This window comes from Pleurodeles waltl, chromosome 8 (assembly GCF_031143425.1).
Source record: "Pleurodeles waltl isolate 20211129_DDA chromosome 8, aPleWal1.hap1.20221129, whole genome shotgun sequence".
NCBI lineage: Eukaryota > Metazoa > Chordata > Amphibia > Caudata > Salamandridae > Pleurodeles > Pleurodeles waltl.
The window spans coordinates 676,016,615-676,042,543 of NC_090447.1; the positions used below are offsets into that span (position 1 = coordinate 676,016,615).

At 46.9% G+C, this 25,929-nt stretch overlaps 1 protein-coding gene across 3 annotated transcripts in view; it reads right to left on the reverse strand.

Moving 5' to 3' along the window:
• ZBTB11 (zinc finger and BTB domain containing 11) overlaps positions 1 to 25,929 on the reverse strand; it is a 1,413,389-nt gene that overhangs the window by 940,749 nt on the left and 446,711 nt on the right. For all 3 annotated transcript variants that reach the window (XM_069204794.1, XM_069204796.1, XM_069204795.1), the window contains exon 5: positions 12,059 to 12,235. In XM_069204794.1, coding sequence (XP_069060895.1) covers positions 12,059 to 12,235 — 177 coding nt within the window. The remainder of the gene's footprint in view (positions 1 to 12,058; positions 12,236 to 25,929) is intronic.

Genomic DNA, 25,929 nt, shown 5'->3' on the forward strand with positions numbered 1-25,929 from the left:
CTGGCATGAAGCACTATGGCACATTAAAAGGCATGGGGTCTTAACAGCAACTGCCCTGCTATGAAAGGGCAAATGGCTCGCACACACAGCCCAACCTGGGGAGTTCCACACATGGGGATATGATTGGCATCTTATACTTGGGGAGTGTGTCAACTCGAAGCACATCAAGTCTTATGACGGTTTGACAAGACAGTTATAATAAAATAGGACCTAATTCTACAATTATTCACAGCAACAGCATGCTATCAAGCCAGGCTAGATAGACTCCTTCACTAAAGTCCCCTAGAGGACAAACTAATTGCAGACCCATTGCTTGGTAAGGGCACATCTAAATTCTATTGTGCATTGGTAAATAATTATCCATACCCCTTAGTAGAATTAATAGCCAAATGGGAGAAAGATGTAGGAACTCATGAAAAAGATGGCTGGACAGAAGCCAAGACCTATCTAATTCAATTTAAATATTATCACAGGTTTTATTATTATTCAATGTTACTGTGGAAGTTGGGGCTGGCACCAAACTCTCTGTGTTTACAATGTAAGGTTTTGAAGGCACATATATGGGACTGCCCAGTAATATCACAATATTGGCAAACTTTAGCACAAATATTGAGAGAGGTCGTGTGTAGGGGGATACGCGTAGACCCCATTATGATGCCCTTAGGCCTCATGGATGAATGAGGAGGACCACAAATAACTCAAACCATGGTCGAACATGGGGCCAACAGGGACAAAACAAAACCCTGGCATTCCGACAAGGAAGAGGTATGGACTTCTGCTCAAAACAGGGACATTTTTGTATAGGGCGAGATGGCCTCAGAAACATATTAAGATATGGGATAAATGGTGGAAATATTCACTCAATTGAGATGACAATGCAGTAAACTCGGGAACATGACATCACTGGGTTTATTACAGTTGGTACAGGTTAATATTCTTGACATTGTGTGGGATATGGATGGGATACATTTGGTCAAACTTTGATGTTCTTGTTTTGTTGTGATGATGGTTAAAAACTAATAATAAGACTTTAAGAAAATAGTGACTTCATGTAGAGTGAGACTGGAGTATTTCGGCACAGGGTCAGATGGCACCTAGGGAAACCTACAAATCCGACAGCTTTGACAACTAGACAATCAGGGTAGTCTGACTTGAACACATCCATGCATGTTTTCTTACCCATATCCATCTACAAAAGTATTGGTGAAAGAAATTACCACATGTGAAAAATTGGGTTGTTGGTTGACGGGAAGTGCCACCCCTCGCAGCCCGACCCCTGTGGACACCCCCAGGGAGAGAGAAGGGGGGACCTGCAAAGTGACAACCAGGGAAGACAAAGCAGAGGGCAGGATGCCGGGATCCACCAGACAAAGAAAGCAAAATAGGGAAGGCCCCGTGGACACAAAGAAGACACACACGTGGTAAGCCTTAAAGAACCTAAGTCTGGCGCCAACGCAGCCAAGAAAGAAAAGCACATAGTGGAGAGCATAAGCCGGCAACGGCGACTTCTTGAGAGCTTGCCCAGTGAGGCAATTCAAGGAAGACTAAACTGAGGCAGGCAGCTTCAATGTGTGTCTGCACAAAGTGAGGAATAGAAGGCAGAGACCATGGTTAAAGGCCACACTTCCAAGCAGTTACAAACAAACAGCCTGGACAGGTACACAGTAAGAAAAGAGGCTGCGGAGGGTGGGCCTTCCAGCGAAAATCTGAGCCTGGGAGGGGTGCCCTCGCTGGGCACGATCATGGCAGCCATTCAGGACCTTCAGGACTCCTTCGCTCCCCTGGAACCGAAGCTAGATGCAGTACAGATTGATGTCAATCTCGTCAAAGCAGATATGAGCAAGATCGCCACAAAAGTAGCTGTCGCAGAAACGCACATAGATGGCCTACTGGCTACAACAAAACGATTGGAGGAGCAGGTCCGGTCACTCACCAAAAAGAGTTCAGTAATGCAAGCCAGGCTGGAAGACCAGGAGGGGAGATCCAGGAGGAACAATGTGAGGGTGATGGGTGTTACGGAGGGCATTGAGGGCCCGAGTACAGACCTATTTGTGGAGGACTTGGTCCTGAATAGGCTAAAACCGAAGTGCCTAACTTCTTTTCGGTGGAGAGAGCACACAGGAAACATGGCCCCTCACCGAAACCAGGAGTGTCGCTGTGTCGCATATTGCAGGCGGCTAGAACCTCCAGTGACCTGAAGCAAGACAACGCTGTCATCCGCTTCTCTCCTTATTTTACCCTCAAGGTACAACGGCAACAAAAGAATTTTGGGAAAGTTAAAAGAGCGATGAGGGCCAAGGAATTGCAATACATGATGCAATTCCCAGCTAAACTGAGAGTGAAAGCTCAGGGTAAGACGTGGTACTTTGGCATCCCTGAACAGGCGTGGGACTGGATGGCGGGCTGGAGACCAGGAAATAGGCAGGGAGATGGAAGGAGAGCTCGATCCTCTGGTGCAGCGGGAACAACACAATCTGGACCAGGAGGGAAGAACGGAAAGCGCCCAATGCAAGAGGAGGACTGAGAACACCCAGAGTATGTAGCCATTGGGGTGATTGAATTCCCTCATGCAGGGGGAGTTGATGAGTAACACTTAGGTTCGCTCCGCTATATAGCAACGAGGGACACAACAATTAGCCAACGAAAAGGGGGAAGACACTGGGCAATTGCCCAAATAAGATCCACTGAGCGACACCACATAGGCGGCGGCACACCACCGGTGAGGTATAATATGTTTAGGGCAACAGGCGCTCTGCAAGTTGGGGGGGTTGGGAAGTTCTGAGCTCACGGAGCTGAGTAGCAGGGAGGGGGGATATGGGGAAACGAGTGTTTTCATGTAAGTAATTAGGTATAGTTATGTTCTTAGAGCCACATTTTTGTGCAATTGGGGTTCACACAACACGTTCAAAAGGGATTGAGATCCCTGTCAGGGAGCAGAAGGATACATCAGGGGGCAGAAGTGTCAGGCCCCTTTACAGAATCAATGTTGAAAATGGGTAGTCCAGTACACAACCTGACTGACTATATGGTCCTGGAACGTAAATGGTCTTAGGAGCAGGCTAAAGCGTACCCTAGTTTTACAGCACATAAAACGCCACACTACGGACATTGTCATGCTCCATGAAACATCTCAGAGGCAACTACTACAAGGCCCTGGACAGATTTGGTTGCACACTTAAAGCACATGCAGGGTACACCACATACTCTAGGGGACTGGGAATACTTGTTAAGAAAACAGTACCCATTGGCTGTGGTATGATCATAAGGGCTGCTATGTGGCTCTATCGGGTACTTGGGGGGGGGGGGTATGAGGCTCAACCTGTGCTCAGTGTATCTCCCCCTCGATTGCAGGCAGCGACCCTCGCAGAAATGGGAGATCTACTGCTGAACCTACCCCCAGGGATCCTTATCTTACGTGGCGACCTCAACCTGACCACGAACACAGGGTTGGATAGATCCGGGGCCTCAGGGGAGAGGGGGAGGGGCTTGGGGATGTTCTCCCAGTTCGCAGGGGCATTGGGCTTGACTGACCTCTGGAGGGAAGGGAACCCATACACAGAACAATGCATATACTTTTCAGCGGCACACAGGAGTTTCTCCAGATTGGACTACATTTTCACTCTATGCGCTTATACCTCCTGGTTCTGCTACGCAATCATCCACACTAGAGGTATCTCAGATCATTCCCCGGTCAGGGTCAAACTGATGGGCCCACAATGAGATTATACGCTGCTGGGCGGGCTGAACGTTTGGAGGCTGAGGGACTCCGGGACCAAAGAGTGCCTGCGGGAAGGAGCAGCCCTTTACTTCATGGAGAACCGGGGCTCAGTGCCATCTGCTGGAACATTGTGTTAAGCCTTCAAGAGAGTCCTGAGGGGACAGGCGCAAGCATTACTGGGGGTGGCAAAGAAGCAGACGCAGTTAACATGTGCAGCCAAAGAGAGACATAGCTAGCCTGGAAGCAGCAGTTCTGGCTTCAAGTGATCCAGAAGATTGAGAGAAACTGAGATTGAGACAGATGGAGCTGACATCTCTGGCAGAAAATCAGGCCAGGCAATACGCCATAGTGGTTCAGCGCAGGTTATAAGAGGTGGCCGACAAAGCAGGCAAACATGGCAGGAGTGGAGGGACAGAGAATGAGCATGGGTGCTGAGGGTAGAAAACTCGGAGCGGCCCATGCAGATTACTGGTGCAGCCATAGCGGAGACCTTTGCAGGTTATTATCAGAAACCTGTATGCCTCTAGAACAGACATGTCCGCTGAGGATTGCAAGGACTTTCTCAGAGATATCCAACTGCAGGAACTGCAGAAAGACGATAGAGATGCATTGGAAGCCGAGATGACGGAGGAAGAGGAGACTTTTGCACTGCAAGACTTACAGATGGGAAAGGCTTCGGGCCTTAATAGTATCCCAGTAGAACTGTATAAAAGAATGGCCACTGTGATTGCCAGTCCATTACTATAGATGTTTAAGGAAGCCAAGAACAAGGGCTGCCTAGCAGCAGACCAAAGAGCAATGACGATTTCAGTGATCCATAAGGAGGGGAACCTCCGAAGGCGTGTAGTTCATATAGATCGATATCTTTACTAAATATAGAGGCTAAAGTACTAAGACTGTTCTGGGGACAGGGAAAGCCTAGGATTGCTCTAACCAAAGTAAAGAGAGGACTATATGAGGGAGGACTGGCGGTACCAGACATTAAGAAGTACTATTGGGCATCACATCTTCTCATGGTCAACGACTGGGTGTTTGGGGACCAGCAAAACCCAGCATTCAGGTTGGAAAGACACCTGATGGGAAGGGAGGCCCGAAGCACGGTTTCACAACACTCAATGGGAGCGAGCCCTACCGCACTACATGATGGTGGTGGTCACCCGAGCCTGGAAAGATGCAACTAAACACTTGAGGTGGATGGGAAAACTCACTGACCTTACCCCGTAATGGCATAGTGATGAAATGGCTGAGGTGTGGATTCCTGAAGTGGGAAACGATAGGCATAGCGCACCTGGGAGACGTGTGGAGGGGGCAGGCATTTGTTAGTCTTGAGACACTTAGGGAGGCTTACGTATTGGCACCCAGTGAACACTATCAGTACATGCAACTGGGACATGCATTGAGGAGGCACATTAGGGAGGGGGATAGTCTGCTGGACACTTCCCCTCTGGAAGATCGAGTCCTACTGGAGCCACTTCATAGGCGGGGAATTTCTGCAATTTATAAAAAACGAATCAATAACTCCCCCAACCCGCTGCGTAAATTAAAGGAGAAATGGGAGGTTGACTTGGGACCCCCAGAGGAAGATGAGTGGGGGTAGGCCATTGGCAACACCAAGGATATAGCTATTAGGGCCAGATTCAGGCTGGTACAACTGAAAATCCTGCATTGAGTATATTACCCTCATACTTTGATATTTAAAATTGTCAAAGAAATGTCAAGCATCACTGCACTTGAAATTCCTTTGAACCCTAAGTGGCTAATCCTGGGAATTTCAGGAGAACACATCTGGCCCAGATATCCAGAAATCTGGCTGAGGCTAGCAGTCAGAGTGGCTAAACTTAATATTGCAAGAGCCTGGGGGGGACAAGGTTATCCCTCAAATATTAGATTGGCAACGTGATCTGGGCTGGTGTCAGCAAATTAAGAAAGTTTTATATGATGGCAGAGGCTGCCCCAGGAAATGGGAAAAGGTATGGGGGGCAGTGGGCAACTGCTCGGGCCTAGACTGCGGCCCACAGAAGAGCGGGGAGGACGGGTAATGAGGAAAGGAAAGCAGGCTTTCGCCCAGACAGCGAGGTGGTCGTAAAAGCGCCATGAAGGACTGGATGATAAAAAGATTTCAATAACGTAAGATGCTACGTAACTTATGTATGTACCCTCTATGCATTGATGGATATGACGGTGTGAACCCTGTTTATGGTTTGAAAAACAATAAAACGAATTTATAAAAAAAAAAAAAATCCTGATGTAAGGTAGAAAAGACCAAAAGTCCTGAGGTACTCGCTACACCAGATTTGCGTTGCTGCATGGAAAAAAAGAAACTGACATCAGCGCGTCAGAGGAGGGAATATATGGACTCCGTAGATGTCATGTCCGGGGACGACGTTGCTGTAGAGTCGCTCGACGCCGTCTACAGATGGGCAGAGGTACTGCTGAGGAAAAAGTTCCGGATCCAGTCTGACGCCTGCGGAGAATTCTTAAATAGGGAATCTGTGGCTAGTTGCTTCTATCAGATAGATGCTTACTGGGTAAGTAACATTTTCCGTTTGATGGCATTTGTGGTTATAGATACACATGCTTTGCATAGACTGTAAAGCAGTGCCCTCCAAAAGCGGTGGCTAACCTGTGGGTGTTGCAGTTGCTTGGAAAAGTGTGAGTAGCACTTCCTGACCGACATCAGCTTCTTGGCGTGCTGAAACATCCACACAATAATGTTTAGTAAAGGTGTGCGGTGTAGACCATGATGTAGCTGCTTTACATATATCAGTGATAAGTATATTACCTAGGAAAGCCATTGAAGGCCCTATGTTATGAGTAGAATGCGCTCTAGGAGGTGAAGGAAGAGTTCTTCTGCATTTAATGTAACGTTTGTATACATTTAACTATTCACCAACCTGATCCAGAAATGGGCTTTCCTTTGTGAGGGGGCGAAAAAGCAACAAAAAGTGGTTTGGTTTTGAGAAATTCTTTAAGTCTGTCAATGTAGTACATATCTTTCAACATCTAATGCATTAAGAGCCCTTTCTGCAGCTCCTTCTGGGTGAGGGAAGAACACAGAACATTTCACTGACTGATTAAGATGGAAGTGGGAGACCACCTTTGTAACGAATTTTGGGTTTGAATGAAGTACTACCCTATCTTTATGTAGTTTGAAGAAAGGTTCTTCAAAGGTTAGCGCCTGGAGCTCACTGACACGCCTGAGTGAAGTGACGGCGATGAGAAAAGCTACCTTCCAATACAGAAATTGGAGGGAGTAATTGTGTAGTAGGTAGAACTGAGGACCCATAAGTCCTGTGAGGACAATGTTAATATTCCATGCAGGTGCAAGGTGAATCCGTGGTGGAATTACTCTTTAAGACCTTCCATGAAGGCTTTAATAACTGGTATTTTAAAGAAGAGAACTGTTACCTATTTTGAAGGTAGGCGGCAACCGCTGCTACATGTAAGCATATGGATGTGAAATCAAGACCATTGCATTGAAGATGTAGCAACAAACAATATTTTGCGTTGTTGCATTAAGTGGATTGATGTTGTTATGACAGTAAGAGACAAATCTCTTCCATCTAGCTGCATAACATGCACTAGCAGTGGGTGTGTGTGCTTTTTTAAGGATTGCCAGAGAGTTGGGGGGCATGAGATAACCAAAATCTATGACTCAGGAGCCAAACTGAAAGATTGAGTTCCTTGGGAATTGGGTGTCTGATTTCTCCTTAGTTCTGAGTGAGGTGGTCTTTGTTGAGAGGAAGCCTCTTGTGAGGAACTACTGATAGTTCAACAAGGGTTGTGAATCAGGGCCGTCAGGCCCATGTGGGAGCCACTAGTGTTAGTGTGAGGGATGTTTGCCTGAGCTTCTGAACCAGAAACGGAAGAAGAGGGAGAAGCGGAAAAGTGTAGGGAAATATCCCAGACCAGTTCATCCATAGAGCATTGCCTTTGGATCGGGTGTGGGAACCTAGAGGTGAAGTTTGGACATTCTGCATTGTTCGCTGCTGCAGATAGATCTATGTGTGGAATGCCCCACTTTTGGAAGTAAGGAAGTAGGACTTGTGGGTGGAGTTCCCACTAGTGAACTTGTTGCCCTAGCCTGCTGAGAAGGACAGCAGAACTGTTGTGTGTTTCCGGAATATGTTCCACTAACAGATGGGTGTTTTGACGGAGAGCCCAACGCCAGATTGTCTGCAGTAGTTGGGATAACCGTAGAGAATTTGTCCCCCCACCCTGTCTTTGTAAATAGTACATGGTTGTAATGTTGCCCTTTCAGATCAAGACAAACCTGCCGATCAGGTGATGAATGAATGCTTTCACCACTAAGTTAACAGCTAGAAGCTCTAGGTCGTTGATGTGGAGACCCTGGTGTTTAGTATCCCAGAGACCTTGGACTGTGAGCTACTGTAGATGAGCACCTCAACCAGTCTGTGATGTGTCCGTTATCAGTAGGGTTTAGGAAACAAGAACAAGTAAAGGCCGCCCTTTTAACAAGCTGTTTTTGTTCCACCACTGCAGACAGGGATAATTGTGGCTATCTATCAACAGTAGATCTTCCAACTGACCAAGACCATTGGCGTGCCAGACATTCCTGCAACGGACGCATGTGTAGTTGTGCATTTGGCACTATGGTGATGCCGAGGCCATGAGCCCCAAAAGTATCATGACATTTCTGACTGTGACCTTTTTATGAAAAAAGAAATGGGACCACTTCCAACCTTAAAAAACTACCCACTTGGACTTACCTTTCAAATTTAATGATTGTAATGGTGTGTCTTATTTGCAGTGATATGTAGCAACTTCCAGTTCCATTAGGAATATGATCATCTTAGAGCAGGGAAGTAGTTTAGTGATCGTCTATTTTAGAGGTTTTGGAGCGTTTGAAAATAGTTTTGGTTGTTTCTTAGCAGTTCATAATTTCTGATATTTATCTCTTTTAATGCTCCAAACCGTTTATGTTTTTTCACGAGATAGTGTCACTGTTGGAAAGGAAAAGTCCCTCACAATTAGTATCTATCCCTTAAAATGCCCCAGCTGCTCTGAAATGTGTATGCTTGGTAACATGTTTTTGGTCATGAGCAAACATGGATCCTACATGTGCGCCATGATCTAGGCCTACCTCATGGATTGCAGCCTGGTTGTACCGGGAAGGGCACACCTAGCTCGTGCCTCATAGTGGTGGTCTGCCAACGCCCTTACCAAGACCTGAGTAACAAGTGCAGTGGTGGCAGCATAACCTTTTCATAGTGAATAATCAAGTAATATGGCCAGACCTTCTGAACTGTGTCACTGGAGTAGGGCTTACTGGCCCACTCACAGAAAGTTCTTTTGTTTTGTACTCGGCTCATCTTTGACCTACATCAGGAAAGCTGTGGGGATAGAGAGCATGCCTGTTTGAGTGCAAAGCATTGGTATGTTCATGAGCCAGTGTGTGCTACAGTACATGAAGGCAGTGTGTGCATTTGTGAAAGCACCACCCTAGTGTGTTTGTGAGCCAGTATGTGCTACAGTAAATGAATACAGCACGTGTATACAGGAGCTGGTGAGTGCTGCAGCACATACAAGAAGAGCATGCATGTTTATCGGCACCATGCTAGTATGTATGTGTGTGCACTCTGGAGTGGTACAGTATGAAAAGAGCATACATGTGTTGCATGTATGCTAAAGATGCAAGAGTGCCTGTGAGTGGTACAGTGCATTATTGCCTGTGGTCCCATAATGGGAACCCCAGAGCTTGCTGGAGGAACATGTAGATGTGGAGAAGCGCCCCAGGCAGATATAGGGATTGCTGTATTCCTCACAGGTGGGGGAAACATACTGGAGAAAGGAAGAGCCAGGCTCTTCAGCACTCTTTAAAAGGGCTCTTTGATTCTGAATAATGTCACTGGTCAAGGAGCCTGGAAACACCTCAAGAAGGAAATGGGGCTGATAGCGGAATGATAGAGTGGCTAAGGCTTTTGCAACCTTTTGATGCATAACCTTTTGATGCACATATCTCCGAGTCTGACATCCAGGTGTGATCCTCTAGTCACTCCCATGGGCTATGTTTGTGGCTATCAATATGGAGACACTCCTTCTTTGAAAGACTGCTCTCTCTGAAGGACGAGCAAGACAGAGGAATGGGCACTTAAAAATGCCCCCCCCCCCCAAGAAAACAAACTTCGAACACAGAGACACTGAATCACATTTGTGTTTGGAAACAGATTATAAAAGAGGAGCTTGAGACTCTTAAATTGTCAACTGAAGCAGCACGTCAGCGTGGACAAGCTCAGGATGAGTTCTACCTGTTGCAAACAGGACTGGGGACCGAGGGTCTGTCACTATCTCATGCTGGGTAAGGGGACATGACCCAAGAGAATCAAGAATACTTGCCAGCAGCACCAGCTTCCGTCTGACCCAAGACCAGGGGACCCAGTAAGGAGAAGGAGACTGCCTGGAGGGAGCAAGGTCCTTTGGGGGTCCTGTTGAACAGATCCCGGGAGCAGAGGGTGAGATTCAGGCCTGTGGGAGCAGTGGCACCAACAGGGCTGTCTGCCTATGTGTGGAATTCACTCCTCATGGTATTTTCCAGAAGAGGTGCTACCAAAGGTAAATTGTATTTCTGACAGAAACTTCTAACGGCAGAATCCTCGCCCAAGCTATACCTCCTATGTAGTGGGTCTGTGATCTGGCTCAAAATAAAAAGTCCTGCAAGACAGAGTGGGCTAAATTCCCACCTCTAAGAGCCTGGCTCTCAAGACAATAGTGCTCTGTGAATGTATGGAGAGATGCCAATGAAGTCACCTAGCAAAGATAAGGACCAGACACTCCACGTGCCAACATAGTGCTAGAAACCTTGGCTCTAGTAGGATGAGCGTGCAAGCCTTCCCGAGAATGCTTCTTAAAGTGTAGTAGATCTTTATTCAGGGAATGATACTATGCAAGATGGTCCGTTTCTGCACAGCTTGGCCTTTCTTAGCTCCAGCAAATCTGATGAAGAGCTGATCATTCACAGTGTTCGCTGGTACGATCGATGTAGAAGCTGAAAGCCCTTGTTGTGCACTTGGTGTTCTCTGGTAGGTCGATGTAGAAGCTGAGACCCCTTTCTGGACCCAGTTGGTGTAGTCTTTGTTCCTCCTATGGGGGTGAGATGAAGCAAAGAACGTCAGAAGGGTGATCTACTTCCAAGGTGAAAAAGGAGCCAACACCTTCGGCAAAAAGGAGATGCAAGTTAACAACCAGCTGGTCTGGGTGGAAAATAGTGTAAACGGGGTGAGGATAACTGAGAGCTTGAAGCTTACTCACCCCCTCTGCATCGATGCCACAGCAACCAGCAAGGCTGTCTTAAGGGTCAGTAACCTAAGAGGGCAGCTGTGTATAAGTTCAAATGGCGAACACATAAAAAGTCAAAACTAAATTCAAGTCTCAATGGAGCACAGTAAAAGGAGATGTAAACTAATGTTGTAACCCTTTAAGAAACCAAAACATCATCACAATCGGTGACTTAAAGACAGCTGGTCCAGCAAACGTAAAAAAGCTAAAATAGCAGAAAAGTGACCTTTAACATTGCCCAAACCAAGGCTTTGCTGGAGTAGGAACATCACAAACAATAAAACCTTGGACTGCTTGACAAGGGGTGGGTCTATCTGCTTGGTAGCGCACCAGGCCACAAACTTGTCCCGAAGGCAAGTGCATACAGAACTGGTTAAAGGACACCTTACTGCCAGAATGACATCTATGACCTCATAAGGGAGGTCAAAGGCTCACAACTACTGCCGCTAAACCTTCAAGAGGGAGTCCTCCCACACAAAGGCTGGCACCAGGCATACATATTGGACCTCCAGAGCCACTCTTCAGAACAAATTTTGACCTGTGGAAATTACAGAAGATGGGCAGCGCTGCTGCCAGAGGTCTACCAACTGCTTGAAGGACTGTCTTGCTGTTTGAAAAGGAAGACTGGACCTGCTTACCTTCATCCCAGGCTAACCAGAGTAACTCTAAGGTGCATTGGCTGACCTGTGTGAGCCACACAGACAACAAGCTTCAGAGGCCTCCCTCCAACTGAACATGTGCACTTTACATACTTGTTTAAATGTACTCGCGTTCTTTTCTTAACTTCATTTTTACTCGGTTTATATTGTTTAATAGATGTATAGTTTGCAATGATTAAACCTTTGCTTTGAGCTAAGACAGCAGTTACTCTGGATTCAGTACTAAGTATTTTTAATAAATAAATATGTAAATATATGTGTACAAAGTAGCACCTTTAGGTTCACCTGGGTAAAGGAAAATCAAAACAATTGAGAAAATATCAGACTCTGTCAAAACAGGACGCTTTTAACTCCTGTCTTATTTATTCAATAGAATTTGGCTTACCGGGCACTTGAATTCCTTTGTTTGTTCATGTTTCAGGGTATGCAGCATAAGTGCGTAGGGCCTCTGAAAAACCAATCCGCAATCAGTGCACTTGTGCTTTGCATGCATTTTAATTTCCATTTTGTTTCTCTTTGGCAACTTCAACTTTCTTCCTCTTTGAATTAGCTTTTTGGCAACCTTAAACAGAAAAAGGGACAAGTTCAAACCAAGAAGTAATCTCCTCACAGTCTGTTTACAGATGAATAATATGGAGCAGACGATAAAATCAGAACATATGGTTGCCTAATACGTCCCACAGGTGTTTGGACATGACACATTCAGGTTTTCTGCTCCTTATAAGTGCCCTTCTAGCGCACTGATCGCCTAATTAAATCATTCATAATCAATCTTAATGCAGAGAAAAAGATCATAAGAATGCTAAAAGCGGTTATCTTCACTTCTTTCTGGCAAACGTACTTGCCTATCTGAACATTTTCCAATTTAAATAAAATAAAAACAAATCACACTGTCCATGGCATAGGCATCGATCTGACATCCAAGACTGAATTTCATGCATGCTCATCTCTGCTCAACATTGATGCAAAGCTCTTTACAAAGACGTGGCATCACTAGTGACAACACCAAAACAGCAATGTATTTGATAGATATAGCAAAAGATGCTGCTGCAAAGCTGTGATGCTCTCATAGCATGTAAAAAGGAATTCGAGAGAGGATAATGGGCCATTGAAAAAGACACAGAAATAGGTAATAATGTTATCATCTGTAATTTTTTGCATCATGGCCGACTTACACAATTAGTATACCGTTATGTCTGTCAGACTCTCTTGAGTGCAAGGATGTATAGTGGTTGTCAGTTGTCCAAAACATGTGGGCTCCAGAACTATCAACTGAGCTGCAGGTTACAATGATTTTTGAAAGAATAAAAAATGGGTATGGAGGAAACCTATTAACTTTTTTAAATGGGCCCAAGATAAAATGTTTAGGAATAGTGGGTGTTTGTACCACTCAGAATTTCTAGTTGCCCATAATATCATGTGATTCCGAGGGCATTTTGCAAAATGTGCTCTTTTATGCACACAGGCTTACATTTAAAATTCGAAAATGGATAGAAATGCAATTGATAATTACAATATTCTAATCTTCTGTTTTCTTAAATTTCCCCCAATAAAAACAATATGACACTTGTTTGAATTGGTCCAACAACAAGGAGGAGAAAGGTCCCAAAATGTAACATGGAAACAACAAGAATTTTCCTTTAAATGAACTCATTCTTGTAATGTGGGTAGCTGAAGTCGTTGGGCCCAGACCCAGGCTCAGCCGAAACCAAGGGAAACCTACTAACCCCAGATGTTTCTGAAAACTTGCCACCCATGGGCGTCCAGGGTGGTGGTGACTGTAGTGGGTCAAACTATGTGGTCTTACCCAGAATGCCCTAAAATTCTGCTTAAAACAATAGATTGTCTTCATATTTCCGTTCCAGAACCTGTGGGGACACACAAAATTTATACCACTTAACGTTCTCACATTTCTACCACGTGAAGTCAATGTTGTGTCAATATGGTTATAGTTTTTATTGGTTCCTATAATAATGTACGTTAACAGTCACCCACACATGAGATAGTATTTCAAATGGCAGAAGTGTAGAAACACTCAGTAGAAATACTTTGGCCAGAGTTTTCAGTCATATAAATATCTTAAAAATATCTTTTTCGACCCATACTTTAGGTCAAAGTATGGGTCGGGTTATTTTGGGTAAGAAAAGGCACTGGCAGCCAAGCAAGCCATGCCACTTTAGGTACGCCTAGGACTCTAGGTTTCAGAAATGCTCAGCGTTGGTAGGGTTCACTGGTTGATAGCCGATACAGAGCTCAAATAGTGCAACCATTCGACATGACTAGATGTAGAAATCTAGGATTTATTTGGGCATTATTTTACAGACAAGGGATAAGTGATAAGCACCTCATTCGGCCTCCCTTTGGGGCAGAGGCACTGTCTGGAGCCTGGTGGCAGGATGGTCCAGCACCCTACACCATCCTTTTCCTCACATTTTTTCCCTGGAAGTCTGGTCAGCTTTCAGCACCCTTGGGTGGGCAGGCTGGGGTATTTACCACCTATGTCCCCATTCCAGGGAGGTCGGAAAGCCCACTAGGCCAAAAGAGGATATACAAAAGAAACAGAATGGGGTGCTGGCTTGCCCTACCTGGCACAGCACTGTAGCCTCACTCCTAAGCACCAGATGGTATTTCTGCCATTGCGGGGAAACATATGTCAAAACTGCACCCAAAATAATTCAAATGGTCTCTTTCTTGCCATGGTGGTGGCTGCAGTATTTAGGCTCCAGTCCCCAGGGGGCAGAAACACAGTTGGGACTTTAGGGGTACGGTGTGGTCTGATGCTAGGATTAGGTGACCACTCATTTTTGTTTTCTAAAAATAAACCTACACATCCCACAATCTGCCCAGACAGGAAGTACAAATCTGCCTGGACATCAGGGTGGGGGTTGAGGCCCTATGCCAGGATGGGGCACCAGTATTAAATTCTTTTTTTTTGTCCAACTTGCTTTCTAGCACCCCCAACCTCTCCCAGAAAGTCTGGGGGCAGGGGCAGCAAGACTGTTGCAGCATTAGTAGTGCTGCCCAAGACCAGCATGAGCTGACCCCAGCCTCATTCTTTGTTCTGAAAAAAACAAAATGACCGCTGGTGACTAGTGGGATTTTGGTCCCCCAGGGATGGCAGATTGTGGGTGAAATACCCAATCTGCTCCCCAGGGGGTGCAGAAAGACTGCTAATGCTTTTAGAATGGGAGATGCGACAATACCACAACAGGGTGACCCCTTCCCATTCCTTTTTCGTTTTAATAAAAATGAATACCTTGTGTCCAACGTGCTTGATGAAGGAGGAGGGCAAATTGGAAGGTAAATCCCCTAAGCAACTCTCCATGGGGTTTGTGGGGGTTTGAGTTGGGAACAGAAAAACTGTTTGGGCATTTAGGGTGGGATGGACTCCAGCTCATTCTGTGTTTCTAAAAGTAAATCAATCCCTGGTGTCTAATGGGTTTTCTGGCCCTTCGGTGTGCAGAAGGCCTGTCTGGGCACTATGAGTAGGGAATTCAGCCTGATGTTACGATGGGCTGGACTCCACTCCATTTTTTCGTTTAAATGAACAGACTCTGGTGTCAAGCAGGCTTTAGTGCTCTCCTTGGAAGGTGAGATTGGAGGTAAACCCTCCCAATCAACTCCCCAGAGGGCACAAAGACCATATACCCACTCTGAGAGCCGTGGTTGCAAATGGCCATGCCCTGGGGCTAGATGCCTGGAGGGCTGCTTCTGCCCACTTCAAATCAAAACACTGTAGTTGGTGGCTGAACATCTACTCCGGGACCACTAGGCTCCACTAATGAAAGGTATCAATGAAAAATTGCAAAGAAGAGAATCTCCTCCTTGGTGGTCCAATCTGTGCGTGGGAAACTAGTTATGCCCCCCAACAACACAGTGAAACTAAAAGGTGAAAAAGTCTCCTTTTTCTTTTGTTTTCTACAATGACGACATCAGCGTACCATGTGCTCAGACTGTCATTCAGAAAACAAACTGAAAATGAAAAGTAAAACAGTTGACAAAAGCAAGCCAATTCAAAGTGCCACAGGTGCCATGAGCGTGAAGGAGAGACACAAAAGGAAAAAGAAGTTCACTCGCAGTCAAACATATCGGCAAACGTGCAATTATCCATGTAATAGGGTCGCTGGCCAAGGCAGTAACAAAACTGCCCAAAGGAGGGATAAACGTAAAGCATTTGCCAATGCTAACAAAGGATTTTTGAAAGGCAAGCCCATTAACGAGTGATAGTTATGAGCGTGCAGTGGGCATGTTTAAAAGCCCACAGGTAGATTATAACATGTCAGAGCGCTTGCGCGCCTGACTTAAAAAGTCTACGGCTGCTGAGAAAGCTCTTCCCCAGCAGCCTTAGCTGAAGCTATAAAAAGGGAATCCCTCTGGTACACCAAAAAAGGGGGAGATCCTCCCTTTAGTAGAAGGACTAGACGTTCGCATTCTGTACACTGTAACGATAACGCAGAGGACATAAAAGTCTTGTCCAGCACACAAAAGTGGTTAAGTCATCTGAACCAGACTAGATTAATTCTAGAAAAACCGACACCTAGTGAAGAATATTCACTGGGTACACAAAACCGCACTCCTGGACACAGACAAAGTTAACTGGAGTTCCCAGAGGCATGTTTTGAGGGTTTCAGTATGGGATCGAGATTCTGGTGCTGGGTTATGGCTAACCGCAATGATAATAAGGTTATCATCAGAGTCAATGGATGTTGTCAGCACTTAACCCATCACTGTAGTACCAGGAAGGGGTGACTGCTCTTGTCTCAGTTATTTGTGCTGACATCCAGATAATGACTGTAGGAGGTTGGCCTGGCTTGTAGTGGGTACCAGAGGTACTTACACCTTGTGCCAGGTCCAGTTATGCCTTATTAGTGTAGAAGAGGTGTTTCTAGCAGCTTAGGCTGATAGAAGGTAGCTATGGCAAAGCAGCTTAGACTGAACTAGGAGACATGTAAAGCTCCTACTATTCCACAGGTGTCATCTGCACGATATCATAAGAAAACACAATACACAGAGTTACTAAAAACAAAGGTACTTTATTTTTATGACAATATGACAAAAGTATCTCAGTGAGTACCCTCAGTTTGAGGATAAGTTGTATACACAAGATATATGTACACAAACCAAAATTAGGTAAGTAATAGCAAGAAAAGTAATACAAACAGTGTAGAATTACAATAGATTGCAATAGGAGCACATAGGTATAGGGGCAACACAAACCATATACTCCAAAAGTGGAATGTGAACCACGAATGGACCCCAAACCTATGTGAGCTTGTAGAGGGTCGCTGGGACTGTAAGAAAACAGTGAGGGTTAGAAAAATAGCCCACCCCAAGACCCTGAAAGGTAGGTGTAAAGTGCACCTACTACCCCTAGAGAGCACAGAAGTCGTGATAGGGGGATTCTGCAGGAAGAACAAACACCAGCAATGCAACAACAGTGGATTTCCGGACCCGAGTACCTGTAAGACAAGGGGACCAAGTCCAATAGTCGCGACAGTGTCGAGAGTGGGCAGGAGCCCAGGAAATGCCAGGTGAAGGTGCAAGGAAACTGCCACTGGTTGGAAGAAGCTTGGAGTTCTGCAGGAAAGAAGAGGACTAGGAACTTCCCCTTTGAAGGATGGATGTCCCACGTCGCAATGAACCTTGCAGAGCTGTTCCCACGCAGAAAGACTTTAAACAAGCCTTGCTAGCTGCAAGGGTCGCGGTAGAGGTTTTTGGGTGCTGCTGTGGCCCAGGAGGGACCAGGATGTCACCACTTGGAGGAGGAGACAGAGGGGGCGCCCAGCAACTCAGGGAGCCCTCACAGAAGCAGGCAGCACCCGCAAAAGTACCTGAACAGGCACTTGGAAGGAAAGTGAACCGGAGTCCATGCGAAGTCACAAAAGGGAGTCCCACGACGCCGGACGACAACTCAGAAGGTTGTGCACTGCAGGAAGGAGTGCCGGGGACCCAGGCTTTGCTGTGCACGAAGGAAATCCTGGAAGAGTGCACAGGAGCCGGAGCAGCTGCAAATCATGCGGTACCCAGCAATGCAGTCTAGCGTGGGGAGGCAAGGACTTCCCTCCACCAAACTTGGACTGAAGAGTCACTGGACTGTGGGAGTCACTTGGACAGAGTTGCTGAGTTCCAGGGACCACGCTCGTCAGGATGAGAGGGGACCCAGAGGGCCAGTGTTGCAGTCTTTTGGTGCCTGCGGGGAGATTACTGATAGTCGTCTTGCTACTTTGTTGCGGTTTTGCAGGCGTCCTGAGCAGTCAGCGGTCGATCCTTTGGTAGAAGGTGAAGAGGGAGATGCAGAGGAACTCTGGTGAGCTCTTGCATTCGTTATCTGAAGAATTCCCCAAAGCAGAGACCCTAAATAGCCAGAAAAGGAGGTTTGGCTACCAGGTTAGGAGGATTGGCTACCAAGAGAGGTAAGAGCCTATCAGAAGGAGCCTCTGGCGTCACCTGCTGGCACTGGGCACTCAGAGCTGTCCAGTGTGCCCCCAACACCTCTGTTTCCAAGATGGCAGAGGTCTGGGACACACTGGAGGAGCTCTGGGCAGCTCCCCTGGGAGGTGCAGGTCAGGGGAGTGGTCACTCCCCTTTCCTTTGTCCAGTTTCGCGCCAGACCAGGGCTGGGGGATCCCTGAACCGGTGTAGACTGGCTTATGCAGAGATGGGCACCATCTGTGCCCATCAAAGAATTTCCAGGGGCTGGGGGAGGCTACTCCTCCCCAGCCCTTCACACCTATTTCCAAAGGGAGAGGGTGTAACACCCTCTCTCAGAGGAAATCCTTTGTTCTGCCTTCCTGGGCCAGGGCTGCCTGGACCCCAGGAGGGCAGAAACCTGTCTGAGGGGTTGGCAGCAGCTGCAGTGGAGACTCCGGAAAGGCAGTTTGGCAGTACCCGGGTTCTGTGCTAGAGAACCAGGGGATCATGGAATTGTCCCCCCCAATACCGGAATGGTATTGGGGTGACAATTCCATGATCTTAGACATGTTACATGGCCATGTTCGGAGTTACCATTGTGACGCTATACATAGATAGTGACCTATGTATAGTGCACGCGTGTAATGGTGTCCCCGCACTCACAAAGTCCGGAGCTTTTGCCCTGAACGATGTGGGGGTACCTTGGCTTGTGCCAGGGTGTCCACACACTAAGTAACTTGGCACCTAACCTTCATCAGGTGAAGGTTAGACATATAGGTGACTTATAAGTTACTTAAGTGCAGTGGTAAATGGCTGTGAAATAACGTGGATGTTATTTCACTCAGGCTGCACTGGCAGGCCTGTGTAAGAATTGTCAGAGCTCCCTATGGGTGGCAAAATAAATGCTGCAGCCCATAGAGATCTCCTGGAACCCCAATACCCTGGGTACCTCAGTACCATATACTAGGGAATTATATGGGTGTACGAGTATGCCAATGTGAATTGGTAAATTTAGTCACTAGCCTGTTAGTGACAAATTTGGAAAGCAGAGGGAGCATAACCACTGAGGTTCTGGTTAGCAGAGCCTCAGTGAGACAGTTAGGCATCACACAGGGAACACATACAGGCCACAAACTTATGAACACTGGGGTCCTGGCTAGCAGGATCCCAGTGACACATAGCAAACACACTTACAACAAAGAGTCTTCACTATGCGCACTGGGCCCTGGCTAGCAGGATCCCAGTGAGACAGTAAAAGCACCCTGACATATACTCACAAACAGGCCAAAAGTGGGGGTAACAAGGCTAGAAAGAGGCTACTTTCCTACAATGACTGATATTACTCAACTGGCTGCCAAGAATCACATTCTTTTCTTTTGAAGTTTAAAGTACAAGTTACTTACCTTCGGTAACGATATATCTGGTAGAGACATATTCTAGTTCACAGATTCCTTACCTTTGAACTTCCCCCAGGCGTCAGTCTGGATCCGGAGATTTTTTTTCAAGCAGTATCATAGCGCGCCGTCAGGTGGGGTCGGTCGACTCCGTGGGTGGCGTTGTCGCCGTGATGACGTCGCAGTCGTATATAGGTGCCACATCCCAGTGCGCTGATGTCAGTTTCTTTTCACGACTTTCCACGCCAGTAACACGGAGCCATGAAGAACACTGAGAAATGTGCGCCAATACTAGGGCCCTTAAAGAGAAGTTCCTGTCCCTACAAATCAGTTTGCAGTGCGCGGAGGATGGGCGGATCGGTAAGGAATCTGCAACTAGAATATATCTGTACCAGATATATTGTTACCAGAGATAAGTAACTTGTACATCTGATAGAGATTTCTAGTTGCAGATTCCTTACCTTTGAATAGATACCCGAGCAATACCATCCCCAGTGATGGGCTGCGAAACAAGATCACAACAAGAAGTCCTGCAGGACCGAACGGCCAAAGTAGCCATCCCTGCAGACCGGACTGTCCAGGCAGTAGTGTCTGGTAAAAGTGTGCAGATATGCCCACATTGCTGCCCGACAGATGTCCAGGGCTGGAACGCCCCATGCTAGCGCTGTGGTAGCAGCAGTAGCTCTGGTGTAGTGAGCACGCAAACCTTAACTGGATTGCTTCTTAGCCAGAGGTTAGCACAATTTGATGCATAAGAGCACCCATCTTGAAATGGTCCTCTTCTGCACTGTCATCCCCTTCTTTGCACCCACATATGCCACAAAGAGTTGATCGTCCACCCGGAAGTCTTTGGTACGATCAAGGTAGAACGCCAACGTGCTTTTTGGATCCAGGCGGTGGAGTCTCTCCTCTTCATGTGAGGCTGCATAAAAGGTAGGCAAAGAGATGGACTGCCTGACATGGAAGGGTGTCACTACTTTACGTAGAAAAGAAGCCCTTGTGCAAAATACCACTTTGTCAGGGTGTATTGCCAGGAAATGTGGTTTAGATGAAAGAGCTTGGAGCTCTCTTACTCTGCGGCAGAGGTAATGGCAAACAAGAAGACAGTTGTGATGGTAGAGTTGTAAAGGGCATTTGTGAAGCGGCTCGAATAGGGCACACATAAGATATGTTAAGACTAGGTTCAGATCCCATTGGGGCATGATGAATGGGATAGGAGGAAAAAGATGTGTGAGGTCTTAAAGAAACCTCCCAACAATGGGAGATTTAAATAAAGAAGGTTGATCTGGTAACCTCAGGAAAGCAGAGATAGCAGAGAGATAACCCTTAAGGGTGCCCAGAGTAAAGCCTTGTTGGGTAAGGGAAAGAATAAAGAGAAGAACTTGAGAGAGAGGAGCAGATAGAGGATCGACAGATTTGTGGATGCACCATGCCACAAATTTCTTCCACCGGTTTCATAGCATGAATATCCTGAACTCGCTTTTCGGGAGGATACACCCGAAACTGCACTATATCCAGAACAGCTCCAATGAAAGGGAGAGTCTGAAAAGGAGTCAGGTGTTACTTCGGCACGTTGATCGTAAACCCCAGCGAATGCAAAACGTTCGCTGTAGTCTGGAGGTGGGAGACGACTGTCTGGGGCGAGTTCGAGGTAGGGTAAGACTGGAACCCCTAACCTGGGCAGGTGAGCTGCCACCACTTTCATGAACACCCGAGGGGCACTGGTAAGGCCAAAATGGAGCACGGTGAACTGAAAGTGCTCATGACTCACCACGAATCGTAGGTAACGTCTATGGGCCAGCAAGACGGGGATGTGGAAGTATGTGTCTTGCAAGTCCAACGCCACCATCCAGTCTTCTGGATCCATGGCAGATAGGACCTGAGCCAATGTCAACATTTTGGACTTCTTCTTGAGGAAGAGATTGAGGGACCGAAGATCTAATATAGGACGAAGACCCTTATCCTTTTTTGGCACCAGAAAGTAGTGGGAATAACAACCACAACCTACTTCTGGCAGAGGGACCCTCTCTATACTATATTTGGCCAAAAGGGCTTGGACTTCCTCGCGGAGAAGTGTCATATGATCCTCTGATATGCAACGGTATGAAGGTGGCATGCCTGGAGGAGATGTCTTGAAGGGGAGGGAGTAGCCCCTTCAGATGATCTGGAGGACCCACCTGTCTGAGGTAATGGACTGCCATTGGGGCAGGTGTTGGTGAATCCTGCCTCCAACTGGTTCCTGGTGTACCAGCGGATTAGGAAGGTTTGGAGGCTGACGAGGGGATGGACTGGGTGACCCGCTGGCTCCCTGATCCCCGGTAGCGTGGGATCCCACGTCTGCGCAGGGGCTGTACAGCATGCGCAGCTCGATGGCTGGGGGGGGGGGGGGGGGGGAAGAACGCAGTTGAGTACCCTTTTCATAGCTACGAAAGGGGCGAAAGGCGGATTGATGGAGTCTAGGAGCAGGCGTGAGGCCAAGGGATCGGGCCGTGGCTCAGGAATCCTTGAAGCGCTCGAGCACTGAGAACACCTTGTCTCCAAAGAGATGTGTGCCATCAAAGGGCATGTCCATCAGAGATTGCTGGACATCCCCTGAGAAGCCAGATGTTCTCAGCCTTGCGTGACGTCTCAATGCCACTGTCGATGCAACCGATCTGCCCGGAGAGTAGGTCGTATCCAGCCCACAACAAATCATGAACTTTGCTGCGTTCCTCCCATCTGTCACGGCTTGGGAAAGGACAGTCCGGGCCTCCTCCAGAACTCTAGGCAGCACTTCCACAACCATATCTCAGAGTATGGGAACAGCGGCCCAAAAGGCATGTGGCATTCAGGGACCGCAGCGCTAGACTGGTGGAAGAAAACATCTTCTTTCTCAAGTTGTCCAGTCTTTTTGATTCCGTATCCGGGGGTGCAGTAGGGAATGCGCCTGATGAAGATGAAGCCTGGATGACAAGACTCTCAGGTGTGGGATGCTGAGTGAAGAATTTGGGGTCTGATGGTGCAGGTCTATGGCGGCGTGCAATCATCCTACTCACAGGAGCCCCTGTGCTGGGTCTGGACCAGGTACCCAAAAGGACGTCCGTCAGTGCTTTGTTAAATGGGAGAAGAGGTTCGGAAGAGGGAGAACCCGGTTGAAGCACCTAGGTTAGGAGATTAGTCCTAACTTCCACAGAAGGAAGCTCGAGGTCCAAGACCTCAGCTGCTCTTCTTACCACCATAGAGTAAGAAGCTCCCTCCTCCGTAGCCAGGGAAGGGGGATAGAGCATGCTAGCCCCAGGGGAGGTGTCCAGACCACTGGTGTCTCCCAATTCCTCTACCAAGTCCATGTTAGGGTCAAGCTGGTATTCCAAAGGGTCGAGCAGCCCCTCTACACTCTCCTGTATCCATACCCAAAAGTATCAGAGTGTGGATCAACCCTGGGCCCAGGAGAGCGCATGGAGAACGCAATCGGCGTCAATCAATGCCATTCCGGCTCCGGGTATAAGTATAGGATCGAAGTCGATTCTGGGCACAATCGGCGTCGGGAGCATCGATGTCTGACTTGACACCGGGGAAGGTCACGATGATATGACCGGCGTAGGGATGGATCCAGAGGGACCCTCCGGAGTTGGGGCCGAAGCCAATGACTTAGAACCAGAGGGGGCTCCTACTGACTCACGTGGGCCAGAGGGCGCCGAGGGTGAGGCAACCTGCCAAAAATGAGGTGCCTGGCCTCACTGAATTCTTTCAGTTGGGCAGGGGTGGCGCGGCTCCTGGGAAGTCGGGGAAACGCCGAGCAGACCCAGATGCAGGCTCCGATGATGGAGGCCTAGAGCATCGATGCTCTTCCCACGTCGCATTATTCGATCAACGGGGTGAATTCGAAGAACGTTTATCCTTCTTCAACTTCTTTTCCTTGTGACTCGAATGCCCCGAAGACTTCGAGGATGAAGAGTGGTGGTGACTCCGCAGGCTGTCTCGAGACCTTCCTCTCGAGCGAGACCAGAAGCGATGCGGAGTGTTGGGCTGCCAGCAGCTTTAGGGACAGCTCCCTCAAAGCTTTTGGATTCATGGCCTGACACTCGGAGCATGACTTCGGGTCATGGTTGTGCTCCAAGCAAAAGAGACACACAAGGTGCGGATCTGTCACCGACATAGTTCGGTGACAGGAGTTGCAAGGTTTGAAGCTGGTCTTACGTGACATCCCTCAACGCAGCCACAATCTTGTCACAAAAAGTTAGACAAAAAAGTGGTTGGTAGTCAAAAAATGACTGAGGTAGCTCTTTCTCCAGATCTGCGCGAAGGCTGGTGCAGAAAGAAATGAACGGATGTCAGCGCACCAGGGTGGCGCCTATATAAGACCGAGATATCATCATGGCGACCATGCCGCCAATGCCGCTGTGGATCGACTGACGCCAACTGACGGCGAACAGAGGTACAGCTCAAAGAAAAATCTCCAGATCCAGACTGATGCCTGGGGAAATTCGAAGGTAAGGAATCTGCAACTAGAAATCTCTATCAGATAAGGTATATTGGCATAGGAGAGTTGTGCTTTGGTGGAACAGCAACCTTTAAAATGTCGATTTTACAGAGGATCTTATACCTTTTCCAGACAATTCCGCTACTGTCAATTAAATTATTAATCAAACAATTTAAAGGGATCGAACAAGAAAGTGTTGAGTCTGACACATGATTTGTCTGAGGCAAGAAAAGAGCACAGATTACCAGAAAGATTTTCTGCATGGACCTAGTTCTGGTGAGAACTAGGCCTCCCAATAGATCATCCTTTTACCATGCTGCATAGCTATGGTTCCTCACAGAATGGGCCAAGAATAAGTGTGACAAACATCGGTTCTTTAAAGATTGAGTAATAGCTGGCACCCCTACATGGGTGATGAAGTGTACTGAGAGAAAACACTGCAGTTGAGAGTAATATTCATCACTGATTACTGTGCAACCCTAGTAGTTTTAGATAAGGTTTCGCTGAAGAAGGATCTTACATTGTTCAATTCCCCATGTACGCCTATAGTCCACAATGTAAGTTTCACGTAGGATTCTAAGGCAGGGCAATTTCGTGTTAGAGACAGGAGTCCTCTGATATAGCAGGGATGAAATGCTCTGAAAATATTTACAGAAGGAGCTAGGGCTTGCAAAAACAGAAGGATTCCATTACTATCAAATCTGTCTCATGGTACTACACTCATCGACGATGATGGCAAGTAAATCAACACAAGCCTCTGACAATTTCTGAAAGATGGGTGGTGTCTGGCCACCACAACAATGGAATTGTTTGTGATTTATTATAAACTTTTAATGAGAAGTGCTGATCTTGGAAAATATCTTAGGTAAAAGAGATGGAATGGTGAACTAGCAAGGAATCTTAGAGAATAAGTAAATTTACAATGGAGCACAAAATATGGGTAAAAGTGCAAATGAAAAAAAGAAGTAAAATATATAAATAGTACTGCAGTGGCACTACATACCAGTAACGTTACAAAAACAGAATACAAACAAGATGGATAAAAGCTGGATGGGATGTGGGCCAGCAAGCTACTACTGTCTGACAGTCTACAGATTCTGGTTGGAGGTCCATACCACAAAGAACTCTGGGAACATAACCACGTGCTCTCCTTCGAACAAATAATGATTACCAGCTATATAAGTCCTAGTTCCTTCAGTATTTAGAAATATAACATGCCCTGGACACCTACAAGGGACAACTGAGCCCTATCCCAGAATTCAAACCATTGGAAACTAAGATCACCATGCAGAGTCTTGGGGAGAAAGGCATATAACGTTTGTATAAAACCTTGCTAATTTATGTCCCTGACCCCATGTCAAAATTGAGGTGGGAATGGGAACTTGCTCTAGGGGAAACAGAAGACGAGGATTGAGTTGACAGTAAAATGGAAGTAAGAACGCCGGTGATACACGCTAGACTGAGGCTTATGCAGTTTAAATACTTTCACAGTATATAATACACCACAACAGGTTATGATGGGGAGAGAATCTGTTTCAATTATCTCACATGTTAATCGGCCAGAGGCTCCTTTGTTCATATGATCTGGGAATACCATGTAATACAGGCTTATTAGACTAAATTCCTAAACACGTTGGAAGTAATGATGGGCTTCCAATTTGAAAATAGCCCTGTGTGCCATATTGGGGTTTTTCTAGGAATGGGACAGTCTACAGGGGAAGAAACTGCTGATGTGAATTGTGTACATGATCGTCAAGAGAGCCAGCCACTGCAAATGCCCAGCGGCCCTCTCCCACATAAACTGGCTGCAAGGACTAGACTACTGCTGGATTGCAGAATTATCGATATATAAATCATGGAGATGCCTACAGAAACACTCAAAAGTGTGAGGCAGGTGGTGGCCAACCAGATGGTAACCTACGAAGAATGGATTGAGTATTCACGGAGCAAGATGAAAGGAGGTGCAAGGTGGACAAAACTCCATTGGTGGTA